This window comes from Lacerta agilis, chromosome 3 (genome assembly GCF_009819535.1).
Source record: "Lacerta agilis isolate rLacAgi1 chromosome 3, rLacAgi1.pri, whole genome shotgun sequence".
Classification (NCBI taxonomy): Eukaryota; Metazoa; Chordata; class Lepidosauria; order Squamata; family Lacertidae; genus Lacerta; species Lacerta agilis.
This window is the reverse complement of record NC_046314.1, coordinates 8,786,168-8,801,319: the sequence shown is the minus strand read 5'-3', so window position 1 is coordinate 8,801,319 and position 15,152 is coordinate 8,786,168. Positions and strand designations below refer to the sequence as shown.

Genomic DNA, 15,152 nt, shown 5'->3' with positions numbered 1-15,152 from the left:
AAAAAGAAAAGTGCGTACACCGTGTAGATACCCCTTTCCCCATCAGCCAGTTGAACAATGACCTAGTTTGGTACAGCCCTTGCCTTCCCATTAAGTGATTATTTGTGATGTATAAATACAACGTTTTGGAATCTGTTAAATAAAAAATAAAAGTTAAAATTGGCAGAAGGAGTCGGGAATCCCATATCACTTGTTTATGCAGTTCTTGGTCAGAAGGATTTTGTTAAATGTAGGGCATACGGGAATGATTACCGTATATTCTCCACTGATATGCAGAATCTGAGAAATGGCTGCAATGGATCCTAACCCAGATTCTCTTCGTAAATGTCTACATTATCTGCGCTGCTGTAGAAATCATAAAAATGAAAAGGCAGTCTTGATCTGTTAATTAAGAGGCCTAAATCAGGTAAAGGTCCCTCAAAATATGCATAGCAGTTAATCTTTTTGCAGCTTCCCTCATAGGAGTCTTTAAGTTCTGAATTCAAACAATCTGTGCCACCTTACCTGCTGCCGCCACCTGTCACTGCAGTGATGTGATCCTTCACAGATGTTAATATGATACATTTCAATGCCAGCAGATAGTGGTCACTATGCAGTGCTGCACAGTGGACACATCAGCTATTGACACAAAGTGATGGGGCACAACAGAATACTGGCAGAAATTGTGCAGTGCAATTGGGTGCTTAAGATTCCATATTTTATCAGTTTGTTAAAATACGTTGACTTAGTAGAGTAGATATCACAATCCAGATTGACACATACAAGAGTTGACTTACCCTTCATTGGTGTGGTTTTGTATTTCAAAAATTCTCCACAGGTTTTTTTCCCCCCTTCGCCCTGACTTAGTTAAATTTTCCTTACTGTCCCATCTCATTCTGCATGTTCCTCATGATTAGCAATAGGCCATGGAGCCCTCCAATTGAAAGCCCTATCTCAAAATACATAGACAGGTGCTAGCAGCTGCAGAATAACCTTTACAGTCTAGACCAGAGGTTTTCAACCAGTGGGCCGTGGCACCCTAGGGTGCCTTGAAAGATGATCAGAGGTGCCACAGGCAACACTGGCCTCTGTCCCTCTTTCCTTTCCTCCCTTCTCTGATGCTCTTTTATGTCTCTGCCTCCCATTCTACTCATGTAAGAACACGCTGATTCCCGGAATGTCCATGGGCCGGATTGAGAATGCGATTGGGCCGCATCTGGCCCACGGGCCTTAGGTTGCCTACACCTGCTCTAGACCATATACTACAAGCAGAGACAGAACAGAGAAGAAGCCCTGTGGAACAATAGGTCAAGGTTCACTGATATGTCAACAAATCAATTTCCAGAGAGGTAGATTGGAATGAGGTCTTGCCCTCCTCTGTTGCTGCTAAATTTTTTGATTTATAGCTGATGGCTCAGAGCAGGTAGCAGTTACCACATGAGACAAGTTTTCAGGTGACCTGTAAACATGAGCAACATTTATACTGGGCCAGCCACACCCTCCTGCTCTTCTCACACAGCTGCCATTGTAGAGAAACGCTTCTAGCTTACAAAAGCTTACGTCCTGATTATTTTTATTTTTAAATGCCATAAGACTGTTTTTGCTGCAACAGGCCAAAACACTGCTATACCTTTGGAATTTCCTTCCTAACTGCTTTTTCTCTTTAAGTAATTGCTAAACTGAGGGCTTATTTAAATAATCTCATTTAACTAAATTTTCTTTGATCACCATTTGGCTATTAAGTACTGTACTTTTGCCCAACGGTCCTGTTTAAAGAAACACTCCAGGGTTTTTTTTAGTGAAGCACTGAAGACTCCTTGGACAGTCCAAGATTATGTCTGCAGCACTAAGGCACGAATGCATTGATTTTTAATATATATATATATATGTGTGCTCTTCTTCCTTTGTTTACCTGCATATGAAAAAACAAGGTTTTCACCCAGAAGCTGGGCGTGTAAGGAAGAATTCCTTAAACCTACGCAGGCAAAAACAGAATACTGAAGTTATTTCAATTTACCATGAAGACTTAAATACTTCATGCCATGCCAGCAATCAGGGCGAGCTTTAATCTTACAAGAGTGCTTCTGTTTTGCAAGTGATGAGGATCTGTATTTCATGATTGTGTATCCAGCCGTCAGATGACTTGGGAATCTTGACTGGCTGCATGCAGTGGTTGAGTTAACATTCAAGAGCTTTGGACTTGCGTTCCTTGGACAGCAGCCCTTGTCTCCACCTCCACCCACCCAATGCCAGATAGAAAACCTCTTTTGAAAGTTAAGGGGACTTCCAAAAGTACAGTGGTGCCCCGCTAGACGAAAATAATTCGTCCTGCGAATATTTTCGTCTAGCGGTTTTTTCGTCTAGCGAAGCGGCAATGTAAACTGCGGTTTTCGCTAGACAAAAAAAAAAAAAAAGACGAAAAAAAATCGTCTTGCGAGGCAGCCCCATAGACTTTTTCGTCTTGTGGGGCAGCCTTCGTTTTGTCTAGCGAGGCATTCGTCTAGCGGGGCACCACTGTAGTCTGATTGGATGCAGGGTTCAGATTCTGTCATTTTTGCTTTGAGTGCAGCTAAAGAAGTCCTTTGAATCCTGCCCACTGCTTTCCTTCTTTATTCTCCTTCTCCAATTCTTCTAAAGCAAGCACCATGCTCAGTTTCAACAGGAAACCTCTATGGTAAAGGAATCTATAACGTATGTAAAGAGACAATATAAATGGTTATTCGAAGCATCTTCTGATCTGCCTTCCCTAAATGCTGCACAGTGAGCACTATCTGAAACTAAAGGGACTTTCTCTTGCTGACCTGCTTTTAGGTGGACAGTGCCATGTCGCTGATTCAAGCTGCAAAGAACCTGATGAATGCTGTGGTGCAAACAGTTAAGGCCTCCTACGTGGCATCCACAAAATACCAGAAGTCTCAAGGGATGGCTTCTCTGAACCTGCCGGCCGTGTCCTGGAAAATGAAAGCCCCAGAGAAGAAACCACTCGTCAAGCGAGAGAAACAGGACGAAACGCAGACCAAAATCAAGCGCGCCTCCCAGAAAAAGCACGTCAACCCAGTGCAAGCGCTCAGTGAATTCAAGGCAATGGAGAGCATTTAAACAGAGGGAGTAGTATTTCTGGATTTCATTCCTACTATCAGATTTTTCCCCCAATATTCTATGGATTATGTTAGAATTCATTTACACAATATTTTTTTGATAAAATCACTTAGACTAAAAGGAGGTAAACAAGATATATGAAGCATTAAAATACATCTTTAAATCTGAGAACATGGTTAATTTTAGTATGAAAATGCTGTTTAGGATTCTGTGGCATTTCCCCCCTAGCTTTTTATAAAATAATAAATCCTGCTTTTAAATCTCTTCTATAACCAAAGTTGAATTTACTGTAACATTAATCCTTCACATAGCTGGATCATGTAATTCCTTTAGAAGAAATGTGAGCCTTCTCAACTTGGAAGTAGAATGGAACTTGTACTTTTATCAAAATTATATTACGCTTTGGGTGGATAGAGAGTATAAGTTTGGTATGTTGAAATAATTGATAAAATGGAAAACGCTAGTTGCTGCTTAAAACACTAAGACAACCGTAGAAAATGATTTTGAAAAAGTAATATACTATAGCATTCTTTTCTAATTTAAGCAGGTTTTGACTCCTTTATATGATATGGAACACTTTGATGCATTTGTTCTGAATTGCTGGGTTCAAGGTTACCTTTCAGCGTGTGCATCTTGTGAAGACTTCCATCGGAGCCCATAGGGGAGCTAAAGTTACTTAGTGTGTATTGCGAAGTGCATCACAGGGAAAACTTTTAATACTTTTTCTTAAGATGGTGAGAATGTTAAGCCTTACTTACACATAACTGATGTACTTTGCTGGAGGGGACTCTAATAAGTGGCTTGTTGGAGCCACTGTTGTAAATGTTGCATGTTTCCCTCGGCATTCAAATGCAAATCTATCATTGTGTTCTCATAATTGCTATGCATTCTGCCCTGGGCTTTTTAAAAACCTAGCAAATAGCATTGCATTCAGACTGCGATTCAGGCATTGTTTGTCATACCGGGAGCCTCATGGTATAATTTTGCTCTTTAAAATTTTTATGGATCTCTGTTTTTATACCTTTTCCAATAAAGTCCAGTATAAAAACCAGTTGTAAGGATCAGAGCTTTCTTTGCAGTTCATAAAACACTCCTAAGTCCGTAATGAAGTGGCTGGGCTACGCAACTAATTAGTGGCAATTTAAAGGGCTAGTCATTGGTGACTAACACATGAATCACTTGTTCACTTTAGTTAAAATGTACATAATGGAGGGTCTGCTATAGTTTCATTGCACCATGGGCAAAATTACTATGCTCTTCTGGTGACTCATACCATGTGCTGGGGAGGGGAGGTACTCAAGAGTTAAATCAGCTGAATTCTTGGCATGTTATTGAAGCACTTGTTCCAAGGGTTATCTGCTTGTGCTGTTGTTTGACTCTTTGCAACTACTCAGTTCACACACCCCAGTTTAATCATAGTTGAGGGTTTACCATGAATGCACAGGTGGCTCTCACTTTACTCCAACCCTAGTGCTAGCGGGAGCAGCAACCGCAACTCTGGCTTCACGGTAAATGCCTTAACTTGTGGCTTACTCTGAGATGCAGATGCCGCTAATAAGTCCTTAAACCAAACATACACAATTAAGATACATAGTAAATACAGTGGTGCCCCGCTAGACGAATGCCTCGCTAGACGAACGGCATTCTAGCGGAAGCTGCCCCGCAAGACGAAAAAGTCTATGGGGCTGCTTCGCAAGACAAAAAAATTTCGTCTTTTTTCTTTTCGTTTAGCGGAGCGCGGCTGTCATTGCCGCTTCGCTAGACGAAAAAACTGCTAGACGAAAAAATTCGTAGAACGAATTAATCTATTATACACATGAAAAGAACAGGCTGGGTGTCTGAGAGAGCCTTCTAGTCACCCAGAGAGGTTAAAATGAAGGCAAGGTATATTTTAGTGTGTCATCCTCTCCAGGTTGATAGGGCACCAGAATCTTGTTACAGATTGGTAATTATTTTTCCCAATGATTGGTGAAGGACACTATATGATGAGACATTAGGATTGAATGGAGCCCATTTAAGTTACAAGTTTGAAATAGGACTCTGTTTACCACTTATTCCAGCTTAATGTAAAATGCGATTTTGAAATGAAGCGTTATTGTTTGTACAGAGGTACATCTGTAAGGGGAAGTATCTCAGGTCAGCAAGCAGTAACCACAACAAACAAAGAGCAGGGTTGAAATAATCCGGAAACAGTGGGATAGAAACAATATATACCACCAATAATATCGCAACAAAAATACTGCACTTGTATACTGTCCAGAAAGACAGAGGAAATAATAACTTAAGTAAACTTCTAGCAGATAAACCTTTTCATATGGATTGTGTTGTTTAAAATTCCTGCATTACATCCATAACACTGCTTTTTAATACTGCTATCTCCAAGAGGTGTCTTGCCTGGCTTTTATTTTTGGTCATATTTTCTTGGAGGTGAATTCATTTCCTATTTCTGCTCCTGGAAGTGTTGCCTACCTGACCCTCCTAGAGGTAACTTTCCTAGCCTTCATGTGCTCTCGCTGTAACCTTCCTGTGAATTTAATCCTCATTTATCACAACTGCTACATGAACATAAACCAGCTTTTGCGTTGCCAACCTACTAACTGCAGGTGTCATTGAGTTACCTGATTTGGAACAAATCTGTCCAGCTCACACAGCTTGACTGTGCTTATAAACAAAGCACACCTTTTCTCCTTATTCTCTGGTTTGGAATATAAAATGTCATTCTGTGCATGAGCAGTTTGGGGGTTTTCAGCTGACCTTCATAATTTAACATTTTTCTAGACACTAACTACAGCTAAGCTGTGTTGTACAAAATACCCCAAAGGCTAACAACGAAGGTTGCAAGGACTGCAGTTCCTAAGCTTTGGGCCTCTTTACTGGTCACATGGGGAAGAACATAGCAGAGAAATAGACAAAAGAAGACTTTCTATTACTTAAGCCTCAACATGTTCTGGTCAGGGCTTCCCAAAACTTGGCAAAACAAGTTCTGGTCTTGCACAGCTTCCTTGCTCCCAAGTTCAGGAGTTTTGAACAGTGTCTTGTGTCAATAACTTGGACTGCAGTGGACCAACTAGGTGAGTTTGTTAAATCTTTATTAAACAAAACCAGCTTTTAACGAGAAAGGTACCCCAAGCCCTGTGGAGCTTACAAAAGGTGAAAGGCCTTGTTAGGAAACCTCAAGACCATGGAACAAAAGATGCTGGAGGGTACCAAATAAACCATATATATAGTATTCAGGTAAGATTGTCTATCTTCAGTTTCTCCTTCTGCAGCTTCAGATTTTCTGTAATCTAAGCCTCTCATCCAGGACGGGATACACCTTATAGTCTGCACCTAGAATGTTGCCAAATTTTTTGCTTCTGGGCTGATCTAGCATGTCCCTCTGCTACTTTCTGCAAAGCCAGTTTATCCTTGCTCTTGAGATGCATGTCTAAACCACTCCATTCTTCAAGCCAGCCGGAGATTGTGAGTTAGCTGTGGATGATGTGCCTTGGGGGGCTTCAGAGTCAACGATGTAGTAAAAATCAGGAGGCAACAAGAGGGGGAGGAAAGCGCAGCCACCGTTTTGCAAAGGCGTGCAAGGCAGAACTACCCAGGCTTGCAAGGGGGGGGAGGGAAAGGGGGACAAAGAGCACAGCACGTTTTACAGCCACAGGACCCTGGATGAAATGCAGTTATGCAGCTGCATAAATGGCCATGCAATTTCCCTCTTGGCAATACAGTACATCAGTGTTCAGAATGTACTTTTTATTTCTAAGTGTTCCATGTGAAGAAAAGTGAGAGCTAGGAAAAGAACATAGGAAAAAGAATGTAATGATAGAGATGAGGAAGATTAGCATTTACCCAATAATTCCGTTTTCTGCTTTCCCCACCCGAGTCCACCCCACACACAAAAAGCATTGGGGTGCTCCATTCCTTTCCTTTTCTACAAATAGTAGCAGCACATGTGGTTGTGGCAAACTGAGCCATGAAATCATGGGTGTCTACATTTACCTACATCTGGTAGCCAATAAGGGTGTGGGATCCTGAGATCCAGACCAATGAATAGATTCTTTGTATGCATCAACCATACAGATCAGGGTCACATTTCCCCTCCACTTTTCCCTGATAGGGATGCGGGTAGCGCTGTGGTCTAAACTGCTGAGCCTCTTGGACTTGCCGATCAGAAGGTCGGCAGTTCAAATCCCTACGGCTGGGTGACCTCCCGTTGCTCTGTCCCAGCTCCTGCCAACCTAGAAGTTCAAAAGCACACCAGTGCAAATACATAAACTGGTATCGCTGCGACAGGAAGGTAAACAGCATTTCCGTAAACTCTGGCTTCCGTCACAGTGTCCCGTTGTGCCAGAAGCGGTTTAGTCATGCTGGCCACATGAGCTGGAAAACTGTCTCTGGACAAACGCCGGCTCCCTTGGCCTGAAAGCAAAATGAGCGCTGCAACCCCATAGTCACCTTTGACTGGACTTAACCATCCAGGGCTCCTTTGCCTTTTTTCACTTTCTCCTGATAGGATCAGCAGATTTTCATTCAATAGGTTCTGCCACTCCCATAGTGATCCTAGTTATGTGGAGCATCTTCTTAACATTAAAACCCTTTAGTAAGAGAACAACATTTTGGGTTGCTAAGAGTTAAAACTCGCGCACCATCTCAAACCTGAATGGGTTCCTCTTCCCGCAGGTGGCCATTGCTCATCTGAATATGGTCTATATATATTTCAGATGGTTCTTTGTAAACTGCTTAGGGGCTTTCTGCTGAATATGCAGTATACACAGTTAAAAAATATGTGTGGGTTCAAATATTTCTTACTGTGTGTACTTTGGGGAAGGGTGCCATCTCATAGCCTGGCAAAGGGCTTGTTCTGACTGCAGAAAGTCCCAGGTTCATTGTCCAGGTAGATCTGGCAAAGGCTAATTTCTGGAAGCCTGGAGAGCCAACATTTGGCTGGCTATAGCAAACTAAATTAGTTGGACTGATGGTATGACTTTGTATAAGACAGCCTTTTCTGTTCTCTACATCAGAGGCTCCTTGTAGATTCCAAATAACTATGTACTAAAATAGATAGAATGAGGGAACAAAGATGACATCCATCCCTAAGCAGCTCGTAAGACAAATGTCATATATAAAGCACAAACACAACAGTAATGTTGTTAAAACGTCACATTCAATCCAGATACTAAAATGGAACAAAAACAGCAACAGCAGAGTCAGCAAACAAAAAATAGTTACAGCCAGGCGGAAAAAGGTGGTGTTTTGACACAGATAGTAACACTATTCTGTAAGTTAGGTAAAGGTAAAGGGACCCCTGACCATTAGGTCCAGTTGTGTCCGACTCTGGGGTTGCGGCGCTCATCTTGCTTTACTGGCCAAGGGAGCCAGTGTACAGCTTCCGGGTCATGTGGCCAGCATGACTACGCCGCTTCTGGCGAACCAGAGCAGCGCACGGAAACGCCGTTTACCTTCCCGCCGGAGCGATTCCTATTTATCTACTTACACTTTGACATTCTTTAAGTTCTGTAAGTTAGTTGTTCCTAGATTCCTGGGATCTGACCGCACTTCCCTCGAGTGAATTTAGGAACTCTGGGTCATTCAGTTGATCAGAGGCTGGAGAAAATAAAAGAACTTGGAAATGATTGACAAGCGTGGAGATGAGTTCTGGAAGTGGAGTATCCTATTTACTGCTCTTGGGATGTCTTTCATTTCTTCAGCGTGCCTTCCAGTTCAGAGGCAGAGCCAATTCTGCCCACACTGAAGCCGCCCCTCTCGCCATATTTCCCCGAATTGTCAGCTAGCTAGAATTGATACGTTTTTAAGAGGAAAAAGCACATCCCTCTTGTGTAATGTAGAGTTCCCGTCAGACCCCCATCTGTTCTTGTCAGCTACCCTAGATGAATTAAGGCTGCCTTCCTCTCTCTAAACTCATCTGTTGTATATTCCCTTCTAACTTTGGTTTATGCATCTCTTCCCCCCCCCCCAATTCCCATAACCCTTTGCCTGACGGCGCTACCTTCGCAGCTGCTAAATGGATTTAACATAATGGGCTCCGTTTTGCTGTCCTCTTGTCCTAGTATGGATTGTCAGTGAGCTGATTTACTTACTCTTACTTGGAATATGAATTTTTATGATCCCACGAAGGGCTGTATTTCATGCATGGGATTTCAACGTCCCAGTAAAATACTAATGGGCATGAAATTAGTGTGGCGTGACCTGTTGGGCTGCTTGCTTGTATTTTTGATAGTTGCAATCCTAAGGATAAATGCCAGAGCGTAAGTCCCACATCAGTCGGTGTGACTCATTTCCAGGTAAAAGCTGTGGTAAAACAGCCAGTGTGCTTCAGGTTTGACATTGCATGTGGGCAGCCCAGGGGCCACACATGGCCCTCGATCTATCCATGCAACCCGTGAAGCCCTGCAGAAGTCAGCCCAGCTGTATATTCACCAGCTAAGGAGTAAACCCAACACAAATCCCTAGTGGAGTTTCTAAGATGGTTTGATGGTTAGTGGAGTTTCTAAGATGGTCCTGGCAACTCCTGCAGCAGCCCAGCTGTTGCCAAATCTAGTGCCTTGGCCTTTATCATTCCGGAATGCTTACCAGACTCCAGGGTTGAATCTAGACACACATTTTAAAAAAAACGCTGTGAAAATGCTTTTTTAAACAAACTTTTTGAAAAATATATTGAATTTGCCATCGCCATCTAGTGTCAAATTTGTACAATGCACCTAAAACAAACTTAAAACCTTATATTTGCAGCTGCAAAGCTGAGTCCCAGATGTCAGCAGTTGCTGACCCCCCATCTTGAAGCTTCTAGGAAAAGAATCTGCTTGAATACTTACAGTAGAAAATAGGTGAGGTTTGTAAAAGAGAAGGTTTTACAAACCTTGTTTTACAAGGTTTGTAAAAGGGAAAGAGCTGTTGCTGAAGAAATTTCAGGGGCAAGGGGCAAGCCAGCAGGTGACGCAGAGTCTGATACACAGGGTTGGTGGCAATTGGCTAGGCATCCCAAACCGGTTAACAAATTTTTATCACAGTTTAAGAAAAAAAAGATAAACTAACAATTTTGGTTCTCTCTGTTTATAATCTGGAGGTGGTACACACACAGCAGTAAGTTACGAGTTAGGCGGCACCTCAGCCATTAATGAAGTTGGAAAGATGTCTGCAAAGAAGCCACTTCCTTTTATCAGAATTAAACCTGGGCAACGTAAAAATGACCAGTTACAGGTAGGTAGCCGTGTTGGTCTGCCATAGTCAAAGCAAAATAAAAAATAAAAAAATTCCTTCCAGTAGCACCTTAGAGACAAACTAAGTTTGTTCTTGGTATGAGCTTTTGTGTGCATGCACACTTCTTCAGATACACTGAAACAGAAGTCACCAGTCCCTTATATATAGTGAGAGAGTGGGGAGGGGTATTACTCAGAAGGGTGGTGGGAATGGGTCATTGGCTGATGGGTGTGGAAAACCAGTTGATGACTTCAGCTCTCTATATTGGACAAACAGGCCAACCCCTACGCCAAAGGATAAATGGACATAAATCTGATATCAGGAATCACAAGACAGAGAAACCAGAAGGAGAACACTTCAGTCTCCCAGGACATTCTATACAAGATCTCAAAGTAGCTGTCTTACTACAAAGGAATTTCAAAAATAGACTGGAAAGAGAAGTTGCTGAATTGCAACTAATTACCAAACTTAAAACCATGGAGAGACCTGGTCTGAACAAAGACATTGTATTCTTATCTCATGATACATGACAAAGATATATTTAGCCATCTCACCCCTTGCCTTTTCCTGTAAGACCAATTGCAGTCATTAACAGTCGTCAAAAGGTTTTCCACACCTATCAGCCAATCACCCATTCCCACCACCCTTCAGAATAATACCCCTCCCCAATCTCTCACTATATATAAGGGTCTGGTGACTTCTGTTTCACTGTACCTGAAGAAGTGTGCATGCACACGAAAGCTCATACCAAGAACAAACTTAGTTGGTCTCTAAGGTGCTGCTGGAAGAAGAAGAAGAAGAAGAAGAAGAAGAAGAAGAAGAAGAAGAAGAAGAAGAAGAAGAAGAAGAAGAAGAAGAAGAAGAAGAAGAAGATATCCCGCTTTTCACTACCCGAAGGAGTCTCAAAGCGGCTAACATTCTCCTTTTCCCTTCCTCCCCCACAACAAACACTCTGTGAGGTGAGTGGGGCTGAGAGGCTTCAGAGAAGTGTGACTAGCCCAAGGTCACCCAGCAGCTGCATGTGGAGGAGTGGAGACACAAACCCGGTTCCCCAGATTACGAGTCCACCGCTCTTAACCACTACACCACACTGGAAGGAATTTTTTTTATTTTTTATTTTGTAAAAATGACCATTCTAGAAATGCAGAATGCAAGAAACTCACAAGATAGTGCCTTGGGAACAATTCCTCGCTAGGGAGCTAGATGAGCTTGGGGAAAGTTGCATGGTACATCTCAGTGGAAATCTACCAGTACTTCCAGTCTTATAATCCCATCAGTTGGCACATGGCTGAATAGAAAGAAATGCATCCCTCTGCATCCCATGCTATGCTCTAATCCCCCCCCCCACCGTCCTCCTCCTTTAGAGAGAATTGGCATCTCGCAGCCCATTTCTGATGCACAGGTTTCCTGCCGTCACATCTAATTTTCCCCTTTCTGAGGCTGAAGTAAAGTTGGGATCAGGCCCCAGGCTTTGGAGAGGTGGGTTCCCCCTCCCCCTCCCCGTTGGTGGAGACCCCTCAGAAAGCCTTAAAGCCACATTACAACATCAAATTACTGCAGACAGCTTGTGCAGTGAATTAGAAATGTAAAAAGGGGGGGTGGGCCTGAAAACGGGCCAATTCCCGGCAACGACAGTGAGCGACTGAACTGAGGAATGCTATCCCCAGAGTGTGCCCCGAGGACCACGAATGCAGGTTACAGGGTTATTGGAATAAAGGGGGAGATGGTGCCAGCTCCATGGTTAACTGCCTCCTTGCTAGTGCTGGGAACAGCAGTAAGAGCAGAAGCCGTATTTGAAGCAGTCTGTATGCATGAGCACAGGGCCAAATGCAATTCCTCTTGCAAAAAAAGCACACACCCCACAAAGCCATGTTTTAGCACCAGCCTATTTGGGAGATGGGTACTTCAGCGACAGCTTCTTTGGGAAAGTGACAGGGAAGAGCACCCCCTGATTCTTAATCAACCCTTTCCACTTTAACCCTTTCCATTTATACACTCAGAAGTTTTTTGCTTGTTATTGTTATTATAATCACCCTTCCCTAAAGCAGTTCCAGCAAAGAGAAAGATGAAAGCAGTACAGCCGTACCATGGTTGTCAAACGGAATCCGAAAACGTTTGACAACCGAGGCGCGGCTTCCGATTGGCTGGAGCTTCCTGCAGCCAATCGGAAGCAGCGTCGGACATTCGGCTTCCAAGGAACGTTCGCAAACCGGAACACTCACAATCCAGCTTTGCGGCGTTCAGGAGCCAAAACATTCAATTCACAAGGCATTCAGGTACGACTGTACAGCAGACATCATACAAACCAGATACCACTACGATATGTTTTCCCCAAAATAGTTTGCATACCCTTCAACATTTTCCCAATGAAAATAGGGATGCCACAGAGTCTAGGGCTTGCTGATCAGAAGGTCGGCGGTTTGAATCCCGTTGCTCGGTCCCAGCTCCTGCCCACCTAGCAGTTCGAAAGCACGTCAAAGTGCAAGTAGATAAATAGGTACTGCTCCAGCGGGAAGGTAAACGGCATTTCCGTGTGCTGCTCTGGTTTTCCAGAAGCGGCTTTGTTGTGCTGGCCACATGACCTGGAAGCTGTACGCCGGCTCCCTCAGCCATTAACGCAAGATGAGCGCCGCAACCCCAGAGTCAGACATGACTAGACCTAATGGTCAGGGGTCCCTTTACCTTTACCTATTCAATAACAACAAGAACAACAGCAGCAGCAACAACAACAACAACAACAATTTTATTATTTATACCCCACCCAGGGCCATCTTATCCATAGGGGCTACTGGCGCGATGTGCCAGGGCACCGCCCCCCCCAGGGGCGCCCTGTGAGCCCGCCAGTATACCGTGCGCCCCCAATCCGCCCCCGCCCCCACGGGCGCTCCTGGGTGGGCTGCGAGCCAGCCGCCCTCGCCTCCCATCCCGCGCAGGGAGCCCCAGCTGGAGCGCTGGAGGGGCGCGCAGAGCCCCGCGCCGCTCCAGCACCACGCCCATCATCCCCTGCTCGCCCACCCCCCCTCCCAAGGGGCGGCCAGCGCGGGAGGGAGGTGGCCCCAGAGGCGGAGAGGCGGCATGTCAGGGGCGCCGGAGGGATCGCCGCGCCACGGCGGCCGATCTGCCTAAGACAGCCCTGACCCCACCCATCTGACTGGAAGCCACTCTGGATGGCTTCCAACATATACAAGCATAATAAACATTAAACATTAAAAAAAAAACTTCCCTACACAGGGCTGCCTTCAGATGGCTTCTAAAGGTTGTGTAGTTACTGATCTCCTTGGCTCGGGGAGGTTGCATAACTCCACCACCCTGCAACATTTCTCTGATGAAAATACATACGTCCTAAGGAAAAGCAGGACACCCCAGGATCAAATCGGAAACTGGGACAGCTTCTGTAAATCTTTGACGGTCCCTGGAAAACAGGGACACTTGGAAGGACTGGGTTTTATTCTCTGTGTGTTTGCCAGCCTCTTGAGATGCCATCCCCAAAATTGGCACAGCAGCAGAGATTCAGAGGGTGGGGAGGAGAGGGGGAGAGCATTCAATTGCACAAGGAGAAATCCTTGCACTGCCGAAACGTTAACAGTAGTGATACACTGAATTCCGCCCATCCCATTCCATCGCATCCCATGCTAAGCTGTAAACCCCCGTCCCCTTCCTCCTCTTTCAGAGGGAACTGGCATCTTGCAACCCGGTTCTGATGCACAGGTTTCCTGCTGGCACATCTAATTGGGGAGCATAGTTGTCAACTTTCCCCCCTTTTTTAAAGGGAAGTTCCCTTATTCCGAATAGGATTCCTTGCAAGAAAAGGGGAAAATTGACAGCTATCTTGGGGGTTCAGTGTGCAAGGTGGGCTCTGAGGCATGGGGAGCAGCGGTAGGTATGCCCTGAGAGGCTGGGGTAGGCAAGGTGGGGCTCATTAGCTGGGGGGGGGAGTGTGGAATTGGCTTTGGACAGGTGAGGGTCACCTGTATCGTCAAGCCCAGATGCTGCAACAACATGCAAGGTATAAAAGGGAAGCAGATCTGAGGGGCTGGGTCTGCTCAACTGCCCATCTCGATAGACCTTGGCTTGGATGCTGAGACTTTGCTTCAGGTTCGACTCTGGACTGTGTTTCCTGACTGCTGAACTTTGGACTTGACATACTGTATTGTATACACCAGCAGGACTTGATGCCAGGTAGCCCTGGACAGTTGGCAGTTTCTGATTTCCTTTTTATATATAGACAGGCGTACCTTGGAAGTCGAACGGAATCCATTCCAGAAGTCCCTTTGACTTCCAAAACATTCAGAAACCAAAGCACGGCTTCTGATTGGCTGCAAGAAGCTCCTGCAGCCAATCGGAAGCTGCGGAAGTCCCGTCAAACGTTCAGCTCCAAAAATAGTTCGCAAACCGGAACAGTCAATTCCAGGTTTGCGGCGTTTCAGGAGCCAAAACATTTGAGAACTAAGCTGTTCGAAAACCAAGCTACGACTGTATATATGAATTTATTTTCACATTAAAATTTTACAGAAATATATCAGACATAAAAAAAACATTCCAAGGAATCTCTTGGACTTCCTTCCTCCCCTTGGTGGGTCCCATTATTAATCATTTCCTTCTGCATCTTTTATGATAATCCAAATCTTTTACACCTCCATTGTGTCCAGAATTCACTCTTAAACTACAAGTGATATTCCAATCATACTAACAATTTTAACTGTTTACAATGGTCTTTAAGATAAGTTATAAATTTTCCCCATTCCTCACCGGGGCTGAAGCTATAACATCCTTTACTTCTTCTTCTTTAAAAAAAACAAACAAAAAACTATTCAGAGGCAGTGAGGCAGGCATAGAAATGGTTACAGGCACCATATTATTATTAT

The 15,152-nt window shown here is 44.2% G+C and overlaps 1 protein-coding gene across 3 annotated transcripts in view; it reads left to right on the top strand.

Annotated features, from left to right (window-relative positions):
* CTNNA1 (catenin alpha 1) overlaps nt 1-4,129 on the top strand; it is a 70,117-nt gene extending 65,988 nt beyond the window's left edge. For all 3 annotated transcript variants that reach the window (XM_033142807.1, XM_033142806.1, XM_033142805.1), the window contains exon 18: nt 2,791-4,129. In XM_033142807.1, the coding sequence (XP_032998698.1) occupies nt 2,791-3,078 (288 nt within the window). In that variant the 3' untranslated portion in view covers nt 3,079-4,129. The remainder of the gene's footprint in view (nt 1-2,790) is intronic.
* Nucleotides 4,130-15,152: the final 11,023 nt, after the last annotated feature.